Here is a 24,686-nt window from a genome sequence, read left to right on the forward strand (position 1 = left end):
GCTCCCCCCCCCACTCCCCCCCCCCCCCCCCTTCACGGGCAGGGCTGGCCGCGGGGCACGCCGGGATTTGTAGTCCTCGGGGCGGCGCGGCGGGCGGCCGGGCTGCGGCGGCCGGACTACGGCTCCCGTCAGCTCCCGCGGGCGGCGGCGGCGGCGGCTCGCTCTCGCCCTCACACTCCGGCTGCCGCTGCCGCTGGCTCCGCCGCCGCCGAACCGCCGCTCCGCCGCGCCGGGGTCCCGCCGACCCCCGCCTCCTCGGCCACGGGGCCCTCCTCGCTTCCGCCGCCCCCTTTCCACCGCAGCCCGGCTCGGGAAACAGGTGCGTGCCCGCCGCCCCCTCACCGCCCCCCCCCCCCCCCCCCAGCACCGGACGCCCGGCCCCGCTCCGCCCGGGCACCCCCCCCCCCGGGGCCCGTTCGGCCGCAGCTCACCGAGAGGAGAATTGGGGAAGGTGGAGGGGGGGGGGGGGCGCACCGGGGATGAAGGGACCGGGGGGGGGGGGGGGGGGAGGCGAAGCGAGGCGAGGCGAGGCGGACGGGGCGGGCGTCCCGACCCCGCGCCCCGCCGGTCGGGGTCTCCATGGAAACCGGTCCCGGGACACCTCGGGGCGGGCGGCGGAGGATGAGGGGGGGGTGAGGGGGGGGGAACGGCGGCGGCGGCGGGCGGGGGCCGCGGGCGGTGACAGCGCCGGGGCCGCCGCGCTCCGCGCTCCGCTCCCTGCCCCGCGACGGCGCCGCGTGCCCGTGCCCAGCCTGGCGCGGCGGCACCGCCACCGGGATCGGGACCGGGATCGGGACCGGGATCGGGATCGACACCGGGGATAGGCAGCGGGGATCGGCACCTGCCGCTAACCGGGGGGTCCCGGGGCACGGCGGGGGCCGGGCGGGGCGGGGCGGGGCGCGGCGCACCCGGGACGGCGGCGCCGGGCGCTCGCGGAGTTTGGCGGCGTGGGGGCCCCCGCGGCCGGCCCCGCTGCCCCGCTTCCCGCTCCCGGTTCCCGGTTCCTCCGCCCGATACCGGGAGCCGGCGGCGGAGTCCCCGTCCCGGCCCGGCCCCGCTAGCGGAAGGAGCCCTCCCCGGGGGCAGCGCGGCTCCGTGCTCGGGGCTGCCCCGCTGCGGCCCCCCCCCCCCCACGGCCCTGCCCGGGGCTGCGGCGAGCGGCCCCGGGGCCAACTGTTGAACCGGGGACGGGCCCGGGGGCGGCGGGGCCTGGGCCTCGGCGGGGCCGCGGAGTGCCCGGGTGGAGCCCCCCCCTCCCTCCTCTCCCTCCCTCCCTCCCTCCCCTCCGCCGCCCACCCCCGGCCGCGGCTGCCGGGGCCCGGCCTCCCCGCGGGGCTACGGGGACGGGAACGGGAACGGGGCCGTGGAGGGGGGTGGTGGTGGGGGGTGGGTCCGAGCCCCGGACTCCGTCCCCGCCCGGTTGTGGCGGGGCTGAGGCCGCCGCTGGGGCCCCGCAGCTCCGGGGCGGGCTCGGCGCTGGCTCCGCGGCCGGGCGAGCGCATCGCGGGCCGGGAGGGGCCGGGAGGGGCCGGGCCCCCGCCCCGCTCCCCGCTGCCCAAGGTGAGCGGCGGCACCGGGAGAGGCAGCGGCACCGGGAGGAGGCAGCGGCACCGGGAGGAGGCGCTTCCTGCTGCCGGAGAGGAAAAAACCCAACTCCTCCGGCGGCGTGCCGGTAGCCGGCGGCTCGCTCGGCGAACCGATTCCGTGTCCTCGCCTGACCGCGGGGTGAAACCCGTTCGGGAAAGCATCGCCGGGAGTCCTGCGGCTCTGCTCCTGCGCTGCTCCGCTCCGAGTCCTTGCCGAGTTGCTCCTCACGCTCCGCATCCGCTGCCGGGGACCCCATTGTTCCGCTGGATGCTGCCCGAGCCGGAGGGGCAGCGAGCGAGGCGAAAGGGCTCCGGCACCCCGCAGCCTGCCCCGTGCCGTCCCGCAGCGCCGGCGGTGCAGCTCAGCAGCTCCCGGTGGCTGCGCAGCGGGGAAGGCAGCGTGCTGCTTGCTGCTTCTCCGCCCGTTCCCAAAAAAGCATTCCCGCGAAGGTTTCCGGGCCCTGGCGTGGTTTGGCCTTCGGGAGGAAACCACCACGGGCACCTCTGGGCTCCGGTGCTGCGGGGTTTGCTGCGCCGTGGGCCTTTTCAGGTGCGGTTTCCAAAACGTTTTACGGATAGCCACATCTAGTGGCATTTCTTTTTTCCCCCATCCCTTTAAAATCCATGAGGATGGGCTTTCATGGGACAGCCCCGTTGCCTCAAGCAAGTCAGGCTCTAGTGACAGAAGCTGTCCGGCAGCTGGGACATCCCACTCACAGAGCGCTTGATGCGCAACAAACTTTTCTTTTTTTTTTATTATTTTACGCAGGGATGGGTTTTCTTTTTCTTTCTATTTTTTTTTTCCCCCCTCAATTCATCGCGCCGAGTATTTATAATTGCTTACGGTGTTACTGTGTCTTTAAAGCAGCTTAAGCAAATGCGTGCGGGCAAAGCCTGGCTCAGCACCGCAGCGGTCCGGGGCTGTGCAGGGAGACCAGACCCAGCGCGGGGCTGCTGCCGGGGCCGGGGTCTGTCTCCCTCTGCTTCCACCCAAGCAGAGGGTGACAGACCTGTCCCCGCTGGGTTTTGTTCTCCCAGCAATTTCTGCTAGTCAGTTTGGCCACAATTTCTGTCCTCTCTGTGAGAAACGCACAATAAAGCGCTGTCTTTTTTTTTTTTTTTTTTTTAATTTTGCTGGATACGATACCCTGTGTGCGTCCTGGGAGAGGACCATCGTGATTTACTTCTTTCTTTATTTTTTTTGCATGCGGTTCTCTTTGGAGGGGTTTTCTGAAGCGCCGTTTGGGGCTGAATCTCTGCGGATGCGTTGCAGGCAGCGCTCCGGTTGGCACTTGCTCTGGACCCGTGTCCCTCAAATGGACGCCTGACAATTGCATATAAAAATATATATATATATATTTTCTAGCCTGTGTTACTAATGGCAACGAAGATTGCCAAAGTGAGCAAACTATCGTGAGCAAATGAGACTGTCCCCGTTGGTGCAGATCGTTTCCTCCTGACCCGTACGTGCCCCACCGAGGGGCAGCAGGGGCACGTTCCTCCTCATTCCCCTGCCTTTGCTCACGTCGAAGTAAGCGGCTTGCAGGCGGCGAATGCCCAAGGGCAAGTCCCGCTCGGCTTCCCTGCAGCTGACACCGTTTTACGCTTTCATCGCGGGGGGAAAAAGTGGCGTTCTGGGTTTTGCTCCTCTCTGGGAAAGGAGTGTTACAAAGGTGTCTCCCGTGGGTGTGTTTCCAGGGTCAAAGTGCATCCCTGCCGGCCTCCCACAGTGCCCCCTGGCCAGCCGCGCTGTACAGCACCTTGGAAATCCCAGCGACTGCGTCCTCCCGATGATCTCTTGCTGCAGAGGGATGCGCCGGACTTTTCTAGTGCGCTCAGACGGGCACATCTCCCTTCCCTTCCCTTTCTCTGAGCCGCTGTCCCAGTTATGCAGCGGGGAAGCAGAGCCGACGTCGGGGCGGCGTTGCGCCGTGCCTGTCAAGAGCTCGGCCCCCAGCCGGCTGCATCTCTTTGTCTGCTCAGAGTGACCCAAAGTGGCATCTCCAGAGCTTGCCCTTGGCCTTGTGAGGTTTGCTTTGTGAGAGCGGTGTGGTGCTGGAGCTGCCGTTCGCTCTGGGGGAGCTTGCTGGCACCTGTAGCCCCGCGTTGCCTGAGGGCGCTGCGCAGCACTCTCCTACCTGCCCAGAGCCCGAGCAGAGGGAAGCCTTGTGCCATCAGCTGGGAGGTTTTAGGAGGCTGGCTGCTGCTCTTCTGGTGCCTGTCAGCTCCTACCTGGCCTAGGCAGGGCACGGTGGAGACAGCAGCGATGGGTCGGCACGTAGCTGGTGCTAGGGTGGAGGAGTGGAGAGGTAAGCATCTGAAAATCCGAGCCATTTCAATGCTTGGAGATGTATAGAGCAGTAAAATACATAAAAAGCCTGCTGGGGGAGTAAAGACAGCACGGTCCTAAAGCTGAAGGAGTTTGCAGCATGACAAAGTGGCTGGCGCGAGCTGTCTCTGTGAGGAACGGGGGAAAAACGCCGCCCTGTACCTGCCTGGGTGCACCCAAGGCACTGCAGTGGCAGAGCGTGGTCAGCACCACGGCTCCGGCCGGCCAGGGGCGCCGAAATCAGGGCTGCACCAGCTGACAGCAGGGATGTGACACCCCTTAGGGCGCACGCTGACAGCAGCGAACTAACACAGTGCGGATTTTGTCGGGAAGAAGACAAACCCCGTGTTCCCTGTGGCTGGGGGTAGCCCCGAGAAGTTGGCCTAGGTGCCTGCCAGCACCAGCAGCGGAGGGGCTGAGCATCGCGGCCGATCAGGGAGCTGGGCTGGCTGGGGAATCGCTGTTATTTGCGCTGTTATTTCCCGTTTGCAAACCCATTTTCCTTCGCAAATACCTCCCACACCTCTGCCGCGTTAATGCCAGGGTGAGGGGCAGCGTCGCAGTCAGAAACTTAGTCAGGAAGCCTGGCAGCTCGAGTTAGGATCCCTGAGGGTGAGGAGCAGGTGTGATTTTTAACAGTGCCCGGCATGGAGATTTAAAAAAAAGTTAAAAGCAGCCTGTCCTGCCAGCCTCAGCTTGGCCATCTTTTGACAACTAGTGTTGCCTCGGTGCTGCTGGGACGTTGTGCGAGGAGGATTTCCCTATAGATAATTACGGGAAGGGATCTGTTCCCAAAGAACTTCATCTCAGGAAACTTGTTTCCATAGACTGTCTGGCTGTATTTCAGCCTTGGGTTAAGTCTTGACTTCATTCAAGGGGACTTCATGTGCAGTTAACTTGAGCAAAAGCATGGTTTTACCACAAAAAAAGACACCTAATGCTTCGCTGGTTCTGGAGCCCGGCACAGACTGGTTTGCATAGCAGCATCCTGTCCATCTGCAGAGCAACAAGGGGTTTTGTTGTAATGAACAAAAAAAAAATAAATAAATTACTATGCTTTTAATGAAGTTAATTCATTAGCGTTCGTTTCCCTGAAAATCTCTCTGAGTGGTTGCTGTCGAAGAGAAACGTGTTCAGCACCTTTCTTCTGGCAATTCCTAGAGCACGCTTTGCTTGGAGAGGTGAACGAACGTTAATTCCACACGATGAGCCTCTCTCCGTGCAAAATGTGATGTTGATGGTCTTATTTCACTCTAAACTCATTTTCTTTGGAGTTAATTAGAATTGGCCGGGCACCTATTGAGCTAAATCAAAATAAGACTGTGGTTTCATACACACTTCTTTTGGCAGAGGTTCTGGATTAAACAGATGCTGTGCCAGGCTGCGCCCTCTCTCCCTCCTGGTGAACCTGATCTAGGAGCTAAGATGGGTTAAAACCCAACCAGCCAGGGGGGAAAAAAAAAAATAAAATCTATCTGTTTTTAAACACAGATCAGCAACCTGGTCAAGTTTGCCGGGGCACCCCACGGTTTCAGTGGCGTTGTTGAAGGGGCGAAGGGAGAGAAGGGCTGCAGTGCTTTCTGCTACTCAAAGGAGAACCCATGCCCTAGTTGTGTTCTCCAAGGGGTTTCTCCTGCTTTAATTACAGCCGTTTCAAGCTGAACTAGCGTAGAAGAGGGGCTTGCTTGTGTTGACTCAACTACAAGTCTCCTTCGATCCAGGCACCCTGCAGCTGCCCTTTCTGGCTCGGCGTTGCACAACCTTCCTAGTCGGTGCTCTGAAGGATGCTCTTCTTTTGCCGTTCCTTCCAGTTCATGTTTGAGAACGTGCCTGCTCTTTTCCCCGTGTTTTATCCCTTCTCATACTCGAAATCTTGGTTTTCCTTTTATTTTTTTTTCCCCTTGTTCCTTTTTCATTCCCTGCGGAGTGTCTTTGGCACGTGTCCCGCATCATCCGTAGAGGGCAGAGACCAAGAATTCACGACACGGCGTCCGTCTCCGTGGCTGTGCCCCCCTGGCTCTCTTCTGGTGGCCATCCCGCCTCCTCTGTTGGCCGGCTCTTACTCGAATGCTCAAAACGTGTCCCTTCTGCCAGCCCCGTGCATCACCTTGTTACCGCTTCCCTCGCCAGACCTATTCTCGGGCCGTGCCTGTTCCCTGCTTGTTTTGATGCCTCAGCTTGCCTCCAAACTCCCGTCCTGCGTCGCGCAGCCGCGTGCGTCCCCTTCCCCACTCGCACAGAAGGTCCCTTCCCAGTCCTCCCGAAACAGCTGTCCTGTCACTGTGCTCAGGGGCAGAAACTTTCTCCTCCCCTTCTTTCAGTTTAGCCTAAGATGGTGAAATCCCCGCAGATTGTTTGTTCCCCTATTTCCTTTATGTTGCATTTCTCTCCAAGCATCGAAAGACTCCTCCCCTTCCTGCTCCAAGCCACCTCTCATTCTCTTTGGGTATGACCCTGCTCTCTGCCTTAGAATTGGCCCAGCTCCCCCTTCCATGATAGAGTATTTCTTCCTTCTTACAGCGTGGCTCTTAGTAGCTTCCCCCCTCTTCTCGTGGCTCCCCTTTCCATCGTTTTGCTCACTCGTCCGTGCAGATGTGTCCGTCGCTTCTTTTTTAGCCAGCAAAGCGCCTTGCCCCCGTTTCTCCTACGCGCCTGGCCTTTCTTTTCCATTTTCGGAGGATCCTTACTGGCATCCTCGGGCTTAGGCGAGGACACCTGGCAGCAGCTGCGGCCAGGGGGTGCAGTCAGTTCGGCCTGACGGTCCCTCTGCAGCTGGTCTCAGCATAAAGGGATCGTGCGAGCCACCTCTTGTCCTGTTCACAGCTTGCGTCGCCAGGATTTTGTCAGGGAAAAGACAACTGACGGAGATTTGGGATCACGTGGCCCTTTTAGCCTCTTCCCACTCTCCCCCGCTGCACCAAGAACACCCCTCTGCCTCTTTGCCTGCTTTCCCTTCACGTGTTTACAATTCATCGGGATCGGGAACCCCTCTGGCAGCATCTCCGCCGTTTGCAGGCAGTCCCTTGCTGGCTCCGACCTGCGTAGTGCCGTAGATCCTCTCCTCCTTTTCCTCGCCTTTTCCCTGATACGACTTCAGCAGCAAAGCTGCCTTAATGCTCCAACACCCAGCGCTGCACGATTGGCTGCGATAGCCTCCCTCGAAAGCTCCACCCAGCCGACGGTGCATCGCGGATGCTCGCAAGTCTCTGTGTTTCCTCGTGTTTTCCCCCCCCCCACTTTCACCCCGTACCTCCGCTGAATACCGGCACCTTCCCGACAGAAGGTGCTGTTGTGCTGAGGCGTGGAGGTGTTTGCATCACGGCACGTCCGATGGCACTGCTGGCAAGCCTCTGCCCCCCCCCCCCTCGGGTTCCTCATCTGCTTCCTCGTTTGAGTTTTTCCGCGTTGAACCCGGCACATGCTGGTTTATCGATGTAATACGAAGCCTCGGGGGTGTCCGTGTTTGAACAGGCCATCATGGTCGTGGGCGAAGGTCTGTCTCGAGGCGCCCTGTCCTGTGCTGGAGGTTCCTTCGGAGCGGGAAGAAAACCGGGGGAATCTTGCAAAGGATACGCCTGTGCGTGGGGTTTCACCTGCGTGAAACTCGCGAGGCGGTAGCCTGAGGCTTTTTGGCAATAAAGATCTTTGATTAAGAGGATGAGCGGACTGTGGATCCCGTCCTGGGGCACTGCTTATTTCTTCCAGTCACCTTCCAGCCCTGAAGCATCTCGGACATTACACCCACCCTGCCTGATGATGCAGCAGGGATAACCATGGTTGAATGTTCATCCTGGCAGGAGTTACCAAGCCTCTGGTTTACGCTTTTTCTTTTTTTTTTTTTGCTCTCTGTAGGCAGAGTGGCCCCTCGAGCCCCAGCAGGCCCTGGTCGGTGACGAGCAGTTGTCATGATCTCTACAGCACCTCTCTACAGCGGGGTGCACAACTGGACCAGCACAGAGCGGATTCGCATGTGTGGCCTCAACGAGGAGAGGTGAGGTGCGTGGGTGGCCTGCCGGGGGAACGAGGTGGAGGACGTGAGCGAGGGGTCTGGGAGAGAGGCTCCGGTGGGGCTGCTGCTTTTAGTAGGGGATAGGGCCGAGGGGTGAGGTCTCTGCTCTCTGCAGAGGACCCATCGGCTGCGTCTGGCTGCACCGGTGGGTCTCGGGGCTGTGCTGTTTGTGCACGCCGTCGGCTTCGTCAGACTTGTGCCCTTAACCGCAAGGGAAAGGAAAGAGGCTTGAAGGGAAAGGCTTGACCCACCGCAAGCCAAGCTACTAAGAAGAGCTCCCAGTGACCCGGGGGGGGTCAGTGCAGACCTAACGGTCCGGTGGGAGAGCGGTGACATGCCACCACCAAACAGGAGCTGAGGGAGGATTAGTGGCCCGGAGGCAGCATCGATTGAGGCTCGCTCTGAACCTGCCCCATGTCTTGCTCAAAACGGATCAGTCGGTGCCTTCCTGGAGGCTCCACACATCCAGAACATTTGCCAGAGCCTGGAAGGCTTCACAGGCTCACAGGCAGCGCGTGCCCGTTGTCTCCCTGCCTTCCTCAGCGGAGGCTTTTGGCAGCGAGCCCTCCCAGCGCCAGCCCTAAGAGCGGGATAGGGAAGAGCTCAGCCTCATCTGGGGCAGAAGCGCGGGCAGGGATCGTCTGCGGCCCTCAGATAAGAACCGGAGGACGGCGTCGCCCTCCAGCCGCCTCTCCTCAACCGCTCGGGGCTTCGCTCGCCCCAAGCACCCCCCGGCGGGGCTCCGAGCCCCAACCGGGCCGCCCGGCCCCGGCCCTTGTGTGGAGGCACCGGGGGCGGGTGTGGGGGGGGGTGGGAGCGGCCTCGAGGGGCCGCTCGGGGCAGCCCACGGGGCCCGGGCCCGGCGGCTGGGACCTGCCCCCGGCTTCCCCCGTGGGGAACGGGCACGGGCCCGGGGGCTGCGGGGAGCCGAGGCCTCGCGGGCCGGGCCGGGCCGGGCCGGGCGGGGCGGCCGCCCGCTGTCCAGCTCCTTGGGCCGCCCGGGCTCGGGCGCCCTCTGGCGCCTCGCTCGCTGCCCGCCGGGGTGGAGCCGCCTCGGCCCCGAAGCAGGGCCCCGGGCCCCGTCCCGGTGCCCCTCGGAGCCCCGGTGAGCAGCTGGAGCTCGCTGCTGCTGCCCGCAGGCTGCTCTGCTGTCCCTAAGAACGGGGTGTGGGGGGTCTTGGGGTCGGCCCCGGGTGTGGTAACGCTGTGTTTGTTGTTCCTCCCCTAGGAGAGCCCCCCTTTCTGATGAGGAGTCTAAAACCAACAGCTCCCAGCACTTGGGGTCTCAAGAGTTTTGTGTCAGCAGCAGCCTTTCCAAGGTGAGCTCCTTGTGCGCCCGTCGGGGGCAGAGAGGGCCTTTTCTCTGATGGAACAGCTGCCCAAGGGGTCCTGCAGGCCCCCCCTCCAGAGGGATGCACCCAGGTGCACTTAGAGCGATGCTCTAAGCTGGAAAGAGCTGTTGGCGTGGCCTTCCTGAGCCCTGCCTGCAGGACACGGGGAGAACGTCCTGCCTGCCTCACTAGGAGCTTGAACCAGCTTGCACAGCTTCTCAGGGTCATCTTCTCCCTTCTGGTTGCAGGTGGAGCTCACAGCGGTCAGCGGTGATGGCAGCGGTGCCCAGGATGCAGACGGCAAGGTGGAGGAAAAGCTTGGACCCAAACTGGAAGAGCAGCCGCCTGATCCCAACCCGAACGCAGAGTGTGTGGGAAAGACTGTGAAAGATGACGTCCAGGGCCCTCTGGCAAGCCAGGGGGATGGCAGAGGGCAGGAGCCTGCGATCCCCAGAGCCGCTGAGCAGGAGAGCAGTGGTGCTGATGCTGCCTGGACACCTGCAGATCCTCCCAGTGACAAGCAGGCTGACGTTCCTCCAGCCTGCTCTGCGGCTCCAGAGAGCGAGCCTGCTGGGAAGGAGAAAACCACCCTGAGCACTGGAGCACAAGGGCCAGCAGTGCTGGCAGAAGGGACGTTGTCTGTGGTTGCTTCCGGCTGCAACACCTCAGCCTCCACCCCTGCTACTTTTACCTTGAGTAGAGTGTGCTTTCCCACATCTCAGGCCCCTGCTATGCAAAAAGTGCCCCTGTCCTTTCAGCCTGGGACAGTTCTGAGCCCGAGCCAGTCGCTAGTGTACATCCCACCACCTAGCTGCGGGCAGCCGCTCACTGTGGCTACGCTTCCAAGCACCTTAGGGGTCTCCTCCACGCTCACCCTCCCTGTCCTGCCTTCTTACCTACACGAGCGTTGCCTTCCAGGCATTATTGCTTCCCCAGAGCTGCGCTCCTACCCCTACACCTTCTCTGTCACCAGGCCCTTGGCTCCAGATGCCAAAGTGGTGTCCGTGGAGCTTAGCTGCTCTTCACCTTCAGGTGGAAGTGGTGCCCAGCCCGCTGCCGAAGGCACTCCCCCGTCCACAGCCGGCCCTTCCCTCTCGCCCAGCCAGCCTGCACCGGCAGCATCGTGCGGAAGCACTGCTCCCTCTTCTGGCACTGGCACGCACGCCAGAGCCCCGGCAGCGCCTGAGCCGCATGCACCGGGGACTGCTACTTCAGTCTCTCCTCTGAAGTCTCCTCCGCAGCTGGAGCGCGAGATGGTCTCCTCTCCGGAGTGCAGCGAGATGCCGCTCGATCTCTCCTCCAAGTCCAATCGCCAGAAGCTGCCTCCGCCCAGCCAGCGCAAAACGCCTCCGATGCCCATCCTCACGCCCGTGCACACCAGCGGCAAAGCGCTTCTCACCACGGTCCTGTCCAAGTCCCAGCGTGCAGCACAAAGCACGGGCAGCAGCGTCACCTCGTGTCTCAGCGCCACCCCGCCCTTCGTCATCTTCCCCGACTTCCTGCGGAACGGAGAGCAGGGCTCCTGGGTGAAGAACACCACGCTCATCAGCACCATTCCGGGCACCTACGTCGGCGTCGCCAACCCAGTGCCTGCCTCCCTGCTGCTCAGCAAGGACCCCGGCGTGAGCTTCAGCAGGGACCCGCGCCACCTTCCCAAGCAGGAACCTATTTCCATCATCGACCAGGGAGAGCCTCGAAGCACCGGGGTTCCCTGCGGGAAGAAAGCCAACCAAGCTGGAGCAGAGAAACAGCAGGATCCTGCCAGGAGGCTTCACGGCAGAGCCACTCCGGGAGCTCCTTTATGTCAGTCCAAGGACATCTCCACCTGGAACCCCGTCCAGGGAAGTGTGTACCCGCGCTGCCCCGTGAACGGAAAACCCTCCAATCCTCAGCTCCTGCCTCTTGGCTGGTCTCCTTATCATCAAACCCCCCTGCTTTCGATTGGCATCTCCACGACGGGGCAGCTGCCCCCGAACCAGAGCAGCTCCTGCAAGCCAGCTGGTGCAGGCGAGCTCCCGACCTTCCTGAGCGTGCAGCCGACGGAGTCGAGCGCCGCAGCCCAGAGCCTGCCGGAGGGGCTGCCCAGGCTCCCGCCCGTGGAAGCTGCCTCCAAGGGCAAGAGCTGCCGGGCCTTGCCCAAGCTCTGCGAGGAGCAGGCCAATCCAGCCCCGCTGAATGCAGGTCCGTCTCCTCAGACCACCGCTTTGGATGGGAAGGGGGGAAAGGGGAAGGTGGACAACCCTCAGAAGAGTCAAGAGTGCGATGGACCAGAAGCTGACTCCAGCAAAGAGGGCGGTGTACAGACTGAGACTCCCCAGGGGAGCTGTAGCCTCAAACAGTCGGATGCAAAGCCTAAAAACCAAGTGTTAGCAGCCTACTTGTCCCACGATCTGCCCGCGGTCGGGCAGCAGAGCCTGCGCGGGATTCCAGAGGCGCCCGCGGCGAGCCAACGCAAGGAGCTGGGCTGCGAAGGCTCCCAGCAGCCGCCAGCTGCAGAGCCCCTCCAGTGCGTGCGCCAGGTGGATCTGTGCAGGGTCAAGAAGGAGCGGGTGGAGTGCGACGTCTCCTTTGCATCCGTGACTTGCTTGCGAGCTGGGGCTGCTCCCCAGGCCTTTGCCGAGGTCAAGCTGAAAGGCGTGGGCCAGATCAAGCAAGAGGGCAGCGTGCGCTGCAAATCCAAGCGGCAGCACGACGGGGACGCCAGGCAGGCGCAAAAGAGACTGAAGTGCAAAGCGCAGGATGGCGAGGAGTCCCCGAGCAAATTGGGGAGCCAGAGCCTGCACGGCCGGAAGGTGGGTGAGGGGCTGCGAGGAAGGGGAATTGGCCGGGGCTGGTGGGTTACTGCAGAGATTAGAGGGTGAGCTTGGGGGTGAGGAGGGAGCTCTCATGGGGGAGGGCAGCGGAGAGCACAGGGCTTCCTGCCCGCGCTCTTTGGCTTTGCCTGGCAGTGGGTTCGTGTCTGAAATACCCCGTATCTGTGGGCAACTGAGAGCAAAAATGGATCTGGGTTGTCAGAAATGCCGGAGGGCACCAGCGTGATGAGCGGGGGACGGTGTTTTGTCCCTTCTCCCTTGCTCCTCCAGCACCGTTAATCAGCAGCTCAAGCTTCAGTCTGTGTCCTCCATTCACAGTGGCGAAAACACCACGACAATCTGCACGAACTCAGCAAGCGAGAAGGCCGAACTGGCCTGGCATCAGTGAAGGATCACAACAGCCTCAGGGTAAAGCGTAAGCGTAGGAGGCCAGCGAAGACAGAGTTCCCGTCTCCGGCACACCGTGGGGACAGCCACGAGGAAGGTACTGTTGTGAAAGGCAGTGTGTTCTTGCAGGGTCAGGCTGCGGCGGTTTGGGATGTACTTGGTGCTGTGGGACCGAGCTGTAGGTCTCCAGAATGGCCTCTGGAGCTGGTGGTTTCCTACCACAAACTGGGACCCTAAACAGAGCAGAAACGAGCTGCTGGACTGCCCGTCCCGGGCCAGCAGATGTGTGTGCAGGGATCTGTGGCGCATCTCCTCAAGGGGTGGTTTTCCCCACAGGTTGCCTTGAGAAGAAGCCCAAGAACAACTTTCGGGACTTCATTCCGGTGGTGCTGAGCAGCCGGACACGCAGTCAGTCGGGTGAGTTGGTGCCAGGATCCCAGGCACTGAGACAGCCCTTCTGGGCGCTTCACCTCCTTGGCAGGTCACTGGCATCCCGGGTGGATTGTGAGCGTTTCCCTCTTCACGAAGTCCTGTGCCTGCCTTCCGTCCTGCCTCACGTTTTGTTTTGTTTTTCTTGTAGAGATCTTGGCTTTTTTTGTCAGCTAGAATTTGCGCTTTCTTGCAGGAAGCATCGCTGGCTCGTCAGCTAGCGTGATGGGAGAGTGTGATGTGACTGGGCAAGGCATTTTACCATTGTTGGAGGAGGATGAGGAAGAAGAGGAGGAAGAGGAGGAGGAAGAGACGTCCTTGAAACGTCGCAAGCTGCGGAAATCCCACCGAGCATCACGCTATCACAGTCGCAGGGCCAGGGACAGGTCTCTGTCGGAGAGGAGCAGCTGTCATGCGAGGAGAACCCGGGAGCTGCCCTGGAGAGTGGAAGCACCCAGGCAGCTATGGGAGCCCAACGACGAGGAGGAGGATGACAGCCACATCAAAAGAAAGAAAAGGAGACGACAGAAAAGTCGGAGATACCAGACAGGGGAGTACTTGACTGAACGAGAGGAAGAACGAGTGGGCTTCCCCCACAGGAGGCGAAAATCCAAAGCAGGTACAATATCGGAAGAGTTTCTGGTACCAGGCCAGGGCCCAAGGCTTTTTTTTTTTTTTTTTTTTTTTTTTTTCTTTTTTCTCCCCTCTAAATAATTACGGGGTTTTGTCAGCACAATCAGAGCAATGGGCTTGATGTCCACAGTGTGAGCCACTCAACTGATCATTTCTTTCACAAGTGTTTGCAGTAAATTTTTGAGCATGAAACGTCAGCTTATGTGGCTAATTAGGCACTGATCTCACCCTCAGATTAAGACAGAGGGCATGGGAAGATGGGGATCAGACGAGGTAGCACAGTGAAACATTTCTGGACAAGCATGGACCCCTGAGAGTGGTGTTCAACGTTCTCAGCTAAAGCAGAGGGAGACAGGACCATCCCGGTTCAACTAGGCTTCTGTGTGCTCTGTTTTGCTTTATTAACTTAACTTGCAAGCTTCTACCAAGGACCGTAAGGATTAACAAAGCCAGAGTGTTTGCAGGCGACAGAGAAATCCTCCCCTGTGGTTTGTATTGGCAGCTCTGCCTTGAGGAAGCCGTGCCACCTGCTTGTGTCCTGCTTCCTGCTCTACCTCCACTCTTACATTTTCTTCTCTAACTGCCCCAACCGTGTGGTCACAATGAAATCTGTGATCTGTGTTCCCCTGAGATCTAGCAGTCTCTGTCCTCCCTTCTCTCTGCCCATGCAGGGGGCGTTTTGAAGCCCTTGTAAGGATGGGATTGATCCACCAAAAGGCAGGTGTCTCAGAGGGCTGGTAGCTCACCGGTGTGTCTGCTGCGGGTAACTTCTGGTAGGGCTGCAGAAGAGCACGTCTAAGCCGTGCTGTTGGGGGAAGCACTTGTGCCAGCTCCCCAGTTCATCCCTCAGAAGCGATGTAGTGGCTGCACAACTGCTGCTGTCCGCTGCGCAGCATTAGTGCTCAGATCATCAGCCCCCAAGAGAAGCTGTAATGCTGATGAGGCACGAGGAGTAGTAGTAGAGATGACAACTGTCCTCCCAAGCTGTTTCTGCTCTAGCCTAGCTTTATGCTGTGTGATCAGGAGCAAAGTTCTGATGGGTTTCCTGGCATCTCTGCAGTTCTCTCCCAGACTCTCTCAGGCTGTCTCCCACTGCAGGCTGTTCCAAACAGAGCCTGCAGAAGTTTGAATGCAGCAGCATTTGGAAGAATTTTCTCCCGGAGCTTTATCACACATCTTAAAAGTGCCTGTCTTCTGCCCAGAAGCCAGTTTTTCTTACAGACTGGTTGTTTGGTCCTCAGATATACGTGCTGCTCTATGTCAGATTTGGAAATTGTGGCCTAGAGCCATTGCTTCATTTGCTTCATTGCAGCCTTAACATCCAGCGTGCTGCCAGGGTCTGTCTAGCCCACAGTTTTCTCCTGACTGCAGCAAGCACAGAGGTGATGCAGGGCAAGCCCTGAGCACAGCTTTAGCCAGGCTGCAGCTGGCCGGGATTCCCCAGCATTCAGAGCAGCTAAACTGGGGCTGTCCCTAACCAGGCCTTTTGTAGTTAATTTATGGCCCTCGTGGCCAAGAATTTGTCTGAATCCTTTCAGGTCTTGCTGATACTTGCTTCCACCACCCCTGGGTGGCAGCAAAGCCCTGAAGTTCTGTCCTTGCGGTGCAAAGCCCTTCCTTCTGCGTGTTTTTTAACTCATTTCATGGAGTGCCCCTAAGCTTTGCACAGCAGGACTGGGTTTGAACAAGATTTCTCCATTCGGCTGATCCACCCATTTGTGATTTTTACAAACTTCAGCCACCTCCTTTCAGCCTTCTCACCAGGCAGAGGAGTCCCAGCTTTTTTGTAAGGTAGCTTCTGCACTCCTCAGTTGTTCTGGTTGATGTGGTGAAGCTAGAGCCTTAGCGTGACTTGGAAGCTGCTCCCGGACACCTACAAAACCTGCCTTGGTGCTGCAGGCAGCAGGATCAGTCATTCACGCAGTGTCCCTAACAGACCCAAGCATTATGTTTCTGAGGATTATCCTCTTGATCCCTTGAAGTAACCCGCAGGGGCATTTCCTAGCTCTTCACCTAGAAATGAGGCTTTGTTCACAAAGTGCCCAAAGCCATAGACAGAGCCATGCTTGATAGACTCTGATTTTGAAAAGCTGCATGCAGATGCCTCTGCTCTCCTTCGATCTGCACAGTGCCCTTCCTTTGTAACCTGTTTGGTTCAGACACTGTTCAGAAACAGCAGAGGGAGCTGTACATTATCGTTCGTGGCAGGGTGGTTATTTGGTCACGGGGCTTTGCTGTTTGGTTCCGTGCTTTTTCTCACTGCTGTCGTGCCCTTGCTATGGGATGTTGCTATTTCAGTGAAGCAGATTGCGTGTCCTTCCACGATGAACAGGACCCCGCAGCTCTGCATCGTGAAAGGAAGGAAAGCCCGGATTTCCCTTGAGGCACTCGAGTATTTCCTGCCTCCATGCGTATGAAATTGAAACCCTAATGCCCTGCTTAAGGGGAAGACATGAGAGGGCAAGGTAGGGTCTGGTTTTGTAGGCAATGACTGTTCATGGACAGCTTAAAAAGGGGACACCTCCTGGATGTCCTGTTCTCTCTAAGGGGTACCCCATCTGAGTCCTGCTTAGCCTTGCAGATAGAAGGGAAGCGTGCAGTTACTCCACTACATGCTGACAGACGTGCTGACAAACTGCGTTCTCTAAAGAAAAACCTCAGTGAGTTGTGTGAGAGTCCCAAATCTCAGCAGGTTTGGTCTTTTCAGACTAGGGTGGCTGTCTGCTGTTGTGCTTCTTGTGTCCATGCTGAGTCCATCCCTGATGGGGAAAATTTGCGTATTTGCTGCTTGTGTCATGCTACGGGGCCTCTACCGTGGTCTGGATTTCTGTGTGCGTGGCCATCAGAGATGAACGCTTTGTTTTGACTGGTTTCTGCTCCTGTACCTACAGAAACTCCATCATTCCCATTTCTCCTTTAGATTTTAGGTACCGGAAGCAGAAGGAGTCTGCGCAGGGTAAAGGCACAGAGCTACAGCTGAGGAGCAGGCTTTCCCCATCCCCCCGAAAATCTCAAGGACACGCAGACTTTCGGAATGGCTTTTTCCTGGAGAGCTCAGACAGCTCTCCTGTCCAAGAAGAGCTAGAGAAACCATCAGGAAAACGCAAATGTAAAACCAAACACCTGGCAGGAATCTGTGATGAGGGGAAGGTATGGCTTGAACTGGTGGGGAGAAATGAGAGGGTGTTTCCTGTCTGCAAGCCATGCCTGCAAGTGCTAAGAAGTTGTATTCATTTTTTTTTTTCCTTTTTCTTTTTTTCTCCAGGTGAAAGGATGCTGGATCCAGCCCAAAATGCGCTCTCCGAAGAAGCCCCAGGACTCGTGGCCACTTTGTAAATCCCATTGTGTCAGCCCAGGGAACTCCCCTGAGTCGCCTGTGGCCCAGCACATTCCTCCTGAAGCACGGCGGCTGATAGTGAACAAAAACGCAGGGGAGACCCTTCTGCAGCGAGCAGCTCGCCTGGGCTACAAGGTGAGTTTTGGTGCCCCTGGCTGCTTTGTGTACCGTGCTGCCTTATTTTGGTTTGCGTGTAACCAGGCCTGCAACGGTGTCGTTCCTGTAGGATGTGGTGCTCTATTGCCTGCAGAAAAAGAGCAGTGACGTGAACCATCGTGACAATGCTGGCTACACAGCTCTGCACGAAGCCTGTGCGCGAGGATGGATCGACATCCTCCACATCCTGCTAGAGCACGGCGCCAACGTGAACTGCAGTGCGCAGGATGGCACAAGGCAAGTCAGGGAGAGGGGAGGGGGCGCTTCTGGGGAAGCACCAAAAAGTTTGGAGGCAGTGAGCAGGACGTGTTTATCAGGAAGAGCTATCGGTCGTCACTAGATTTGTTTTAACCCAAAATGTATAACTTGCTTTGCAGTCTCCTCCAGTATCTTCTTTTTTTTCTGATAATGCTCCTGTCCCTGCAGGCCTGTCCATGATGCGGTGGCAAATGACAACCTGGAAACCATGTGGCTTCTACTTTCTTATGGTGCTGATCCCACTCTGGCCACTTACTCTGGGCAGACAGCTGTGAAGCTTGCCACCAGTGATGTGATGAAGCGCTTCCTCTGCGGTAGGTGCCAAGCCTTGGGGTGGCAGTGCTTCTGTGTGGCAGCATACAGGACCAAGTCTGGGTGCTGAAGGGTTTAGAAGTGCCCGAGCAGTCAGTGGCTGAGTAATTTTCACTCTGTGCTGTTGTGTTCATGTTTTTACCACCCAACTTTTAATTATAGACAAATATATCATTTACCAAATAAGAGACAAGTCACTTTTTGACCTCTAATGTGCAAGGCAAGAATAACAGCAATGTCTTTCTATACTGTTTAAATAGAAGTAAGATGAGTGTCAGGGCTTCTACACAACAGTGAGGAAGAGAGAGATGGAGTAAATGGTGGTGGTTCCCAGATAAATGTAAGGCAGAAAATCTCCAGTTTCTAAAAAGTCTTGTTTGCCAGTTGTCTGTCTGTGCTCCTCCAGGCTTAATGTTATGTGCACATGTTGGTGATGCAATTTTGAACTTGAGATGACTCTAAGAACCTTTCCAACCCATGTAGTGTTGTCAGTTGTTTTCCCCTTTTAGCTTCTATTTTATATTCTTGGGCCAGGGCAATGCTGTATTATCCTGAGTGAAAGTACCCTTCTTGCAAGTAAGTTATGGTTCAGATTCTGCCATACTGCCTAACTTTGCAGCAGAGAAAAAGCAACAGAGATGATGTATCTTACCCAGGATCAATGGATATGTATGCCAGGATCACAATGTGACCAGTAGATAAGCATTAATCATCTCGAATTTTCCTCTTTAGATTACCTTCTGGATCTCCAGGGGCGCGCTGATGGGGATCCTCAAACAGCATGGGACTTCTACAGCAGCTCTGTACTCGGTGAGTTCAGTCAATCCCATTTAATTTACAGCAGCAGAGCAGAGAGAACTGTGTCTGTGAAATAACGCAGCATTCACTCGGTTCTGTCTTCCCTCCCAAATCACATCTCAGCTATCTTGACATAATGCTGCATGCTGAGAGTTCCCACTGCTCCTGAAAGGGACTTTTTCTTTGGGAAACTACATGTTGGGGGTCCTTCTAAGCAGGCTGCAAACAGTGAGCAAGACTAGACTCCAGGTGCTGCTGGTGATTCCCTCTGTGGAATCCCTCCCAGCCACTTCCAAGATGATAGATCATCACTTCCGAGTCCTTCGTAGAGACTTGTGTTACTTTTGCTGCCAAGCTAGAAGGCTGTCGATTTTAGTTGCTCACCCCTAGGTGCAACCTTGGGCCAAAGAAACTGTTAAAACCACAGCCTCCTTCCTCTGGATTTCTAATGGATTTCTAATACTTGAAGCTATTACAATCCTTTAAGAAGAGTCCTCTTGACCAAAAGAAAAGTAGCTTCTCTTTCACTTAAATATTCCAAAGATATTACCCCTTTTGACTTATCACTGATTCCTACCTGGATTTCTGAGCTAAACAAGGAAATTGTGTGGTTTGCTGGGTAAGAGAGTGGCTGTCATCATTTACTACAGCATGCCGAGTTCTTGGTTGCCCAGAGAGCTTACGTGCTTGAGTATCTGCTTGTACCCCATTCATCAGTGTCCTTTCCTCCTCAAGATCCTGGTGTGAGATTGTACACTGTCAAATTCTTGTACCCTGTAGGAGGCCCACTGCCACATGCAAGTAATTTTGGAATGTGTCATCTTGGTTTTGCTTTTTGTATACCTAATAGCATAGATGTGAATATCTTTGAACATTTCTGTCCCATATGGAAAAAAAAAAGCTCCTTTTACCTGTTTTTTTTGGCTTTTTTTTTTTTTTTTTTTAATCTGGCTAACCTTCGGTGGGATGAGGGCTATTGGGATGCCATCAGTGATGGCAGTTCACTGCTCACAAGGAACTTGCTGAGATGCTTGGCTAATACATGGAAGGGCACTGCAGGAAGCACTGGGGACAGCATTTCATTTCCTTCCCCTAGACCTCAGTTGAGCTCTTCAGAGCATTTCTTCATTGAGGATGGAGAAAGACAACGGTCTCTGTTAAAACACACCCTGCTTCTTCCAGTGGGGCTTCACACTAGCTCCTGTCTGCTGTGGATGTCTCCTGGGTCCTTGTCATTCACACGGTGCCATTTATCAGGCTTTGTCTTCCTTCTATCCCGTGCTGCCTGAAGTTGGTTAACAAGTCAGACCAATCCAGCATTAAACTGCCTATACAATTCCTGAGAAATATCTTTTCAGCCTCGCTCCAGTGGAAAGATCTTTCCATTGCTGGGTGGGCTGATGCATCTCAGCTGCTTCAGACTTCAATGGTTACTTCCACAGAGCACTTGGGAGAACTTAGGTTATTCCCAGACCTGAGGCTGATGATCCCAAGAGAGATGGGACCACAAAATATTCTGAAACGCAATGACATGATATAGCTTGTGATATTTCCCTCTGTGGCTCAGAGAGGGGAAGGCAGAGATCCCAAGCTGAAGTTGTAGCACGCTGCTGTCAGATGGTCAGTCTTACTGTCCTTCCTTTCACCTCTCTGCTCGGAGTGTTTCCAGTGTAACCCTTTCACTTGCTTTTGTGAGTCTGTGGGGCAAGATGCAGCAAGGAACGAACCCAGCTGGAAAGTAATCCTTTCTTCAATAGTCACCTCTGGTTCCTGACAGCAGATGGTCCCCAGGGCAGCGAAGTACCTGCTGCAGAGTAATTGACCCAAAGTTTCCCTTTCCATCAGAGCTACCCACTGAATGTTACATGTTGCTCAGGATGGAGGAAAAATTCCAGGCCCCTGCTTGATCCATTTCTATTCTTTGAGGCAGGAATGTTGTCTGCGTTTTCCCTTAGATCTGCAAATCTCTGGGGGCCAAAGGAAAATGAGACAAACGAGGGTGTGGGATCTCTAAGGTCTGGGTATGGTAAGCTCGTCAGCATCATACTCTTTATGTTCCTGTAGCTCATGATACTAAGTCCCACTGCAGGGTTTTGTTCTGCACCTGGGACTAGCATTATTGTGCCTGATTATCTCTGTCTTGTGGTGGCACAGGATGTTCTTGTTCGTCAGCAGCCGTCACTCAGGTTAACAGACAGGACTGAGTGTGAGCAGTTTTCAGGAGAGATGTTGGGCCATTGTTTTTGCCATATTAAATGCATTTAATTCTTTTTTTCCCAAGTTCAAGAAACGTGGTGTTTTTTGTCTTTTTTTTTCAGCAATGGCATTTCAGCTTTGCCTAGCAGTGATACCAGAGCAATGTTCATGTCACTTATTTTTGCCCTTTCCTACAGCAACTTTTGAAGATCAAAGTTTTTCTGTTTCTTAAGGATGTGTTTTTTTCCTTGGCAGGACCAAGACATTATTTAATTTTTTCCTGAGACCCATGTGTGAATACACCTCCTGTCACCAGCTGTAGGTTGTCTATTAACATAACATTCCTGCTAGGTGCTGCGTTTATTTGCAGAGCAGTATGGTGCCTGGATCTTGCTCATGCAGCACACCGTAAGATTTTTTGGCAGCCTTTTCTTTCATATGTAGTCTTGGACTTTTTTTGCATGATTGGTTTATTTGCTTATCAGCACATTTAGTCTACTTTGCTCTGTTAAATCTTCACTCTATTTTCTGGAAGTTTTTGGAGTTATCCTATATTATCTCAGCAGGCTCTGCAAACCCAAGACTATTCATACCTTTTATTAATAAAACCCAGGCAGAAAGCTATTTTTCAACACGTGCAAGCAAATCCTGCTGGAGCTCAGAAACCTCCTAGAAAAGCTAGCTTTATGCCAGAAATCTATGAAATCACACTTACTGTTGCTTTGTTTTAGTAAGCTTCAGATCTGCTGCACAGTTTGGTGGCACAGTCTTGCAGTCCTTATTTAGACACGGTTACTGGCATGTACCTCTAGATAACCCACCGACAGTTGTCAAGAGTGGGATCTGGGTGGCAGAGCACTCGAGCAGAGAGCAGTGCCTTCTTTTATAGGATCTGTGCAGACAAAGCATCTTGTACACTCACCTCCTTCCTGGCTGGTACAGATTCTTCCAGGCTGCAAATAGCTGTGCTAGTAAAGGGGTGAGAGCTGAGGCCATTTCACGGAGAGTGTGTGCTTGACCCCAAAAAATACCTGCCAAGTCGAAGTGTCTCATCTTGCCAGCAGGCAGTCCCTTGTCTCATGCGGGATCAGTGTAAACCTGAAGGTCGCTATAATGTCAGATGTTCTTCCTACATAACTCACTCACTCTGTGGAGCAGCCTTGCACTCTCGAGAGTTTCTCCAAGAAGAGGGGCTGGAAAGAGAGCAGGAGGTGCCCCTGGGAGTTACCTTTCACACCTGTGGTGTTGTGGGGCCATGCGTGTGGGATTGTGCTGGTAGCTGGTCCGGAGTTATGCCCCAGGGAGTGATGAGCACTGGCTAGAGTGAAACTGAGCAATACCAACGTCTGTTTTGCTTATTGCAGAGGGGAAAGATACCATTGGATGCGATCTTCTGCTCAACCCTCCGGGAAGTTCAGACCAGGAGGAAGAGGAGCAAGATCCCGACAACTTCATGTTTGAGTTCTCAGACAAGCCGCTGCTTCCCAGCTATAACCTCCAGGTGTCAGTGTCTCGCGGGTGAGTCTCTTTTCCTGCAGCAGAGAGAATTTGGGTGACATTAATGCTGCAATAGAAGGGGGCTCATGGGCCTGAGGGTTAACCTCCACATTGGGGATAATGTGAAATGTTCAGGTATTGAAAATTAATGCATGCTTGAGGAAACTCTTGAGAGCCCAAGCTGCAAAGGAGACAGGTAGTGTAGAGTTTAGCTTGTTACGTATTCGTCCTGTAGATCTCAGAGTTTGCCAATGGATGAAATTACTTTGATCCTTGTTCTACATGTAAAGACACAGAGGCATGGAACTAGGACAGCTTTCCTAGTAGCAGCAAACTGCTGTTGCTGAGGCAGGATAACCCTCTTGTGGCACACTCCCTATCTTATGCCATCTCATAAGAAAACATGGCGTAGACTGTTTTTAAATTTTTATATATATTTTTTGAGTAAAGCCCCAGTTGGTTGATGAAAGGGTTTCTGCAGCAATAGTCAGCAGCAGCTTGCATTGATGGGCCTGACAAGATGGTTTCTCCTGTCATGAGAGTCTGAGTCAGGTCACAGCACTGGAGCACTCCTCCCTTCTCCTGTGACACGATGGTTATTGCATTTCCTTGGCCTGCAGAGGGGAGAAGGATGACTTGGAAGAGGGAGCAAGAAAAATGCCTCTCTTCTGTCTAGCAAATTTCTACTCCTGACAATTTCTGTCCAGCCACTGGGACAAGTACGGTGACCAGGAGAAATGGCTGGAAGGGAAATGGAGCCCCCGGTGACCGCAGACTGGGGGTGCTGCCGGGACATCCCCTAACACACAATCCTCTTGCTGTCCTCGCAGGCCCAGCAACTGGTTCCTCTTCTCCGACGTGCTCAAGCGCCTGAAGCTGTCCTCCCGCATATTCCAGGCCCGTTTCCCACACTTCGAGGTCGCCACGCTGCCCAGGGCGGAGTTCCAGCGCCAGGTCGCCCTCAGCCAGGTGCTGGCTCAGGACGAGGTGCAGGAGAGCCCCGAGCCAGCGCAGGGTGCCGCAGAGACAGTGGAGCTGGTGCACTACGAGCCCGAGCTGCTGCAGCTACTGGGTTCGGCGGTGGAGTATGAGGCCTGGAGCAGCTGACGGGGGCAGGTCGCTCCCTGCATTACAAGGCAATAATAAGGACCAACGGGAAGCAGCCCTCTCAGCGCCAGCAGCAGGGACCCGAGTCTTTGGCCAGCCAGTCCTCCTCCTCCTCACGGTGCCTCGGTGCCAGCTGGGGCGAGAGGACACTCGCCTCCAAGGACTTCCCAGGGTCCCTTTGTGATGAGCAGCGGTGGTTGCAGCTCTCTGGCAGCCCCATCCAGCAGCAGCAGGAGGTGAAGCCTTCTCTGTGGGGCTTGGTGGGCTGGAGCTCATGGGGCAGTGACCAGCTCGAGCTCTGCAAGCGCAGGGCAGTGGGTGCCGCTGCACGTTCCTGCCTGACCCTGTGGAACTGCGCCTCTCTGTCTGCCCTCCTCCCTGCCCCCAACGTCTTCCATAGTATTTATTTAATTAGTATTTAATTTGTAATGTTTCCTTTTTGTTTTTGCTGAGTCTGTATCACTGTGATTATGTGAGCTGCGGGCTACGGGACGAGGGCTTCCTCCGGCCCTTCTCCAACACTCCCCATGGCTGGCGCTCCCCCGGAGCACAGCCCCTGAGCTGCAGAACTCTCACACCTCGGCTGAGAGCCTGGGGACAGTCACTGCTCTTAGCTTCGGAGCCAGCTTCTGCTGAAGGCACTCTCTCACCTGCCAGCCAAGAGCCAGCCGCTCTGCTCCATCCTCTCACCAGGCTCCTTCCCGCATTTCATTCCCTCTGCTGCCCTCAGTCCCCGTCGGCTGTCGCGGAGGCAGCTGCAGCCTGCGACCCCGAGCAGACCCCGAGCAGACCCCACGCTTCCAGCAGCTTGTCTCCCCCTGGGGTCTCTCACCACTGCAGAACCCCCCTCCCCTTGCCCTGCGCTGTGTCTGCTTGGCTTTTCCTCACTCCACGGCCCCTCCTGTGTCACTGGGAGCAGTTCTACTGGTGAGAGCGGGCACGGCGCGCTGGTGCCAGCCACAGGGGCACGGGGCAGGGCTGCTCCGCTCCCGGTAGATGGTACAGTTTTATTGTACAGGTGCTAACAGGACTCTGAGGACGGGACAATCTGGTTGTTGTTTTTTTTTTTTTTTTTTTCTTTTTCTGGCTCTCCCCTGCTCAGCAGCGGGAGCAATGGGTGTTGTTGTTTTTTTTTTTCTGTTTTTTTTCTTTTTTTTTTCTTTTTTTCTTGTTTGTTTGTTTTTTCTTTGTGTTGTGTTTCTTCCCAGCCAGGGCAGGTGTACCCTTTCCCCTTGGACTCCCAGCTGCTGGCCTCCACTCCCTGAGGGGCCCAGCATCTCCTTTTTTAAGCCGAGGGGTTTTGCCTTTGGGTGTGTATTCTGGCTGCTCTTTCTGATTTCTGTTTTATTATAAGCAACAGGCTGTGGTGTCAAAAACACTTCTGTACAGAAAAAACCTGCATCAGGCCCCCTGTGTCTTGCCTCTTTTCCTTTGTCCCATGTCTGCTTCCTTCTGTGCCCTGAGGAGCTGTGGGAGAAGCGGAGGGAGGGATGCCCAGCTCCTTCTCA

General features: G+C 56.1%; 1 protein-coding gene across 1 annotated transcript; it reads left to right on the forward strand.

The window, feature by feature from the left end:
* Positions 1-7,820: 7,820 nt before the first annotated feature.
* On the forward strand, positions 7,821-23,264 carry BCORL1 (BCL6 corepressor like 1). The gene is made up of 13 exons (XM_032196213.1): positions 7,821-7,906; positions 9,153-9,243; positions 9,504-12,047; positions 12,387-12,552; positions 12,792-12,872; positions 13,081-13,503; positions 16,438-16,667; positions 16,783-16,989; positions 17,081-17,247; positions 17,437-17,582; positions 18,313-18,390; positions 21,939-22,092; positions 22,902-23,264. Exons 1-13 carry the CDS (start codon positions 7,821-7,823, stop codon positions 23,176-23,178), a joined length of 4,650 nt encoding a protein of 1,549 aa, XP_032052104.1. The 3' UTR covers positions 23,179-23,264.
* Positions 23,265-24,686: the final 1,422 nt, after the last annotated feature.

The sequence above is a fragment of the Aythya fuligula genome, chromosome 13 (genome assembly GCF_009819795.1).
Source record: "Aythya fuligula isolate bAytFul2 chromosome 13, bAytFul2.pri, whole genome shotgun sequence".
In the NCBI taxonomy this organism is placed as follows: domain Eukaryota; kingdom Metazoa; phylum Chordata; class Aves; order Anseriformes; family Anatidae; genus Aythya; species Aythya fuligula.

Coding starts and splice junctions, on each gene's coding strand:
- BCORL1 (XM_032196213.1), top strand. CDS start 7,821: ATGATCTCTACAGCACCTCTCTACAGCGGGGTGCACAACTGGACCAGC. Junction 12,048..12,386: donor AGAGCCTGCACGGCCGGAAG/GTGGGTGAGGGG, acceptor CTCCATTCACAG/TGGCGAAAACACCACGACAA. Junction 17,583..18,312: donor GATGAAGCGCTTCCTCTGCG/GTAGGTGCCAAG, acceptor TTTCCTCTTTAG/ATTACCTTCTGGATCTCCAG.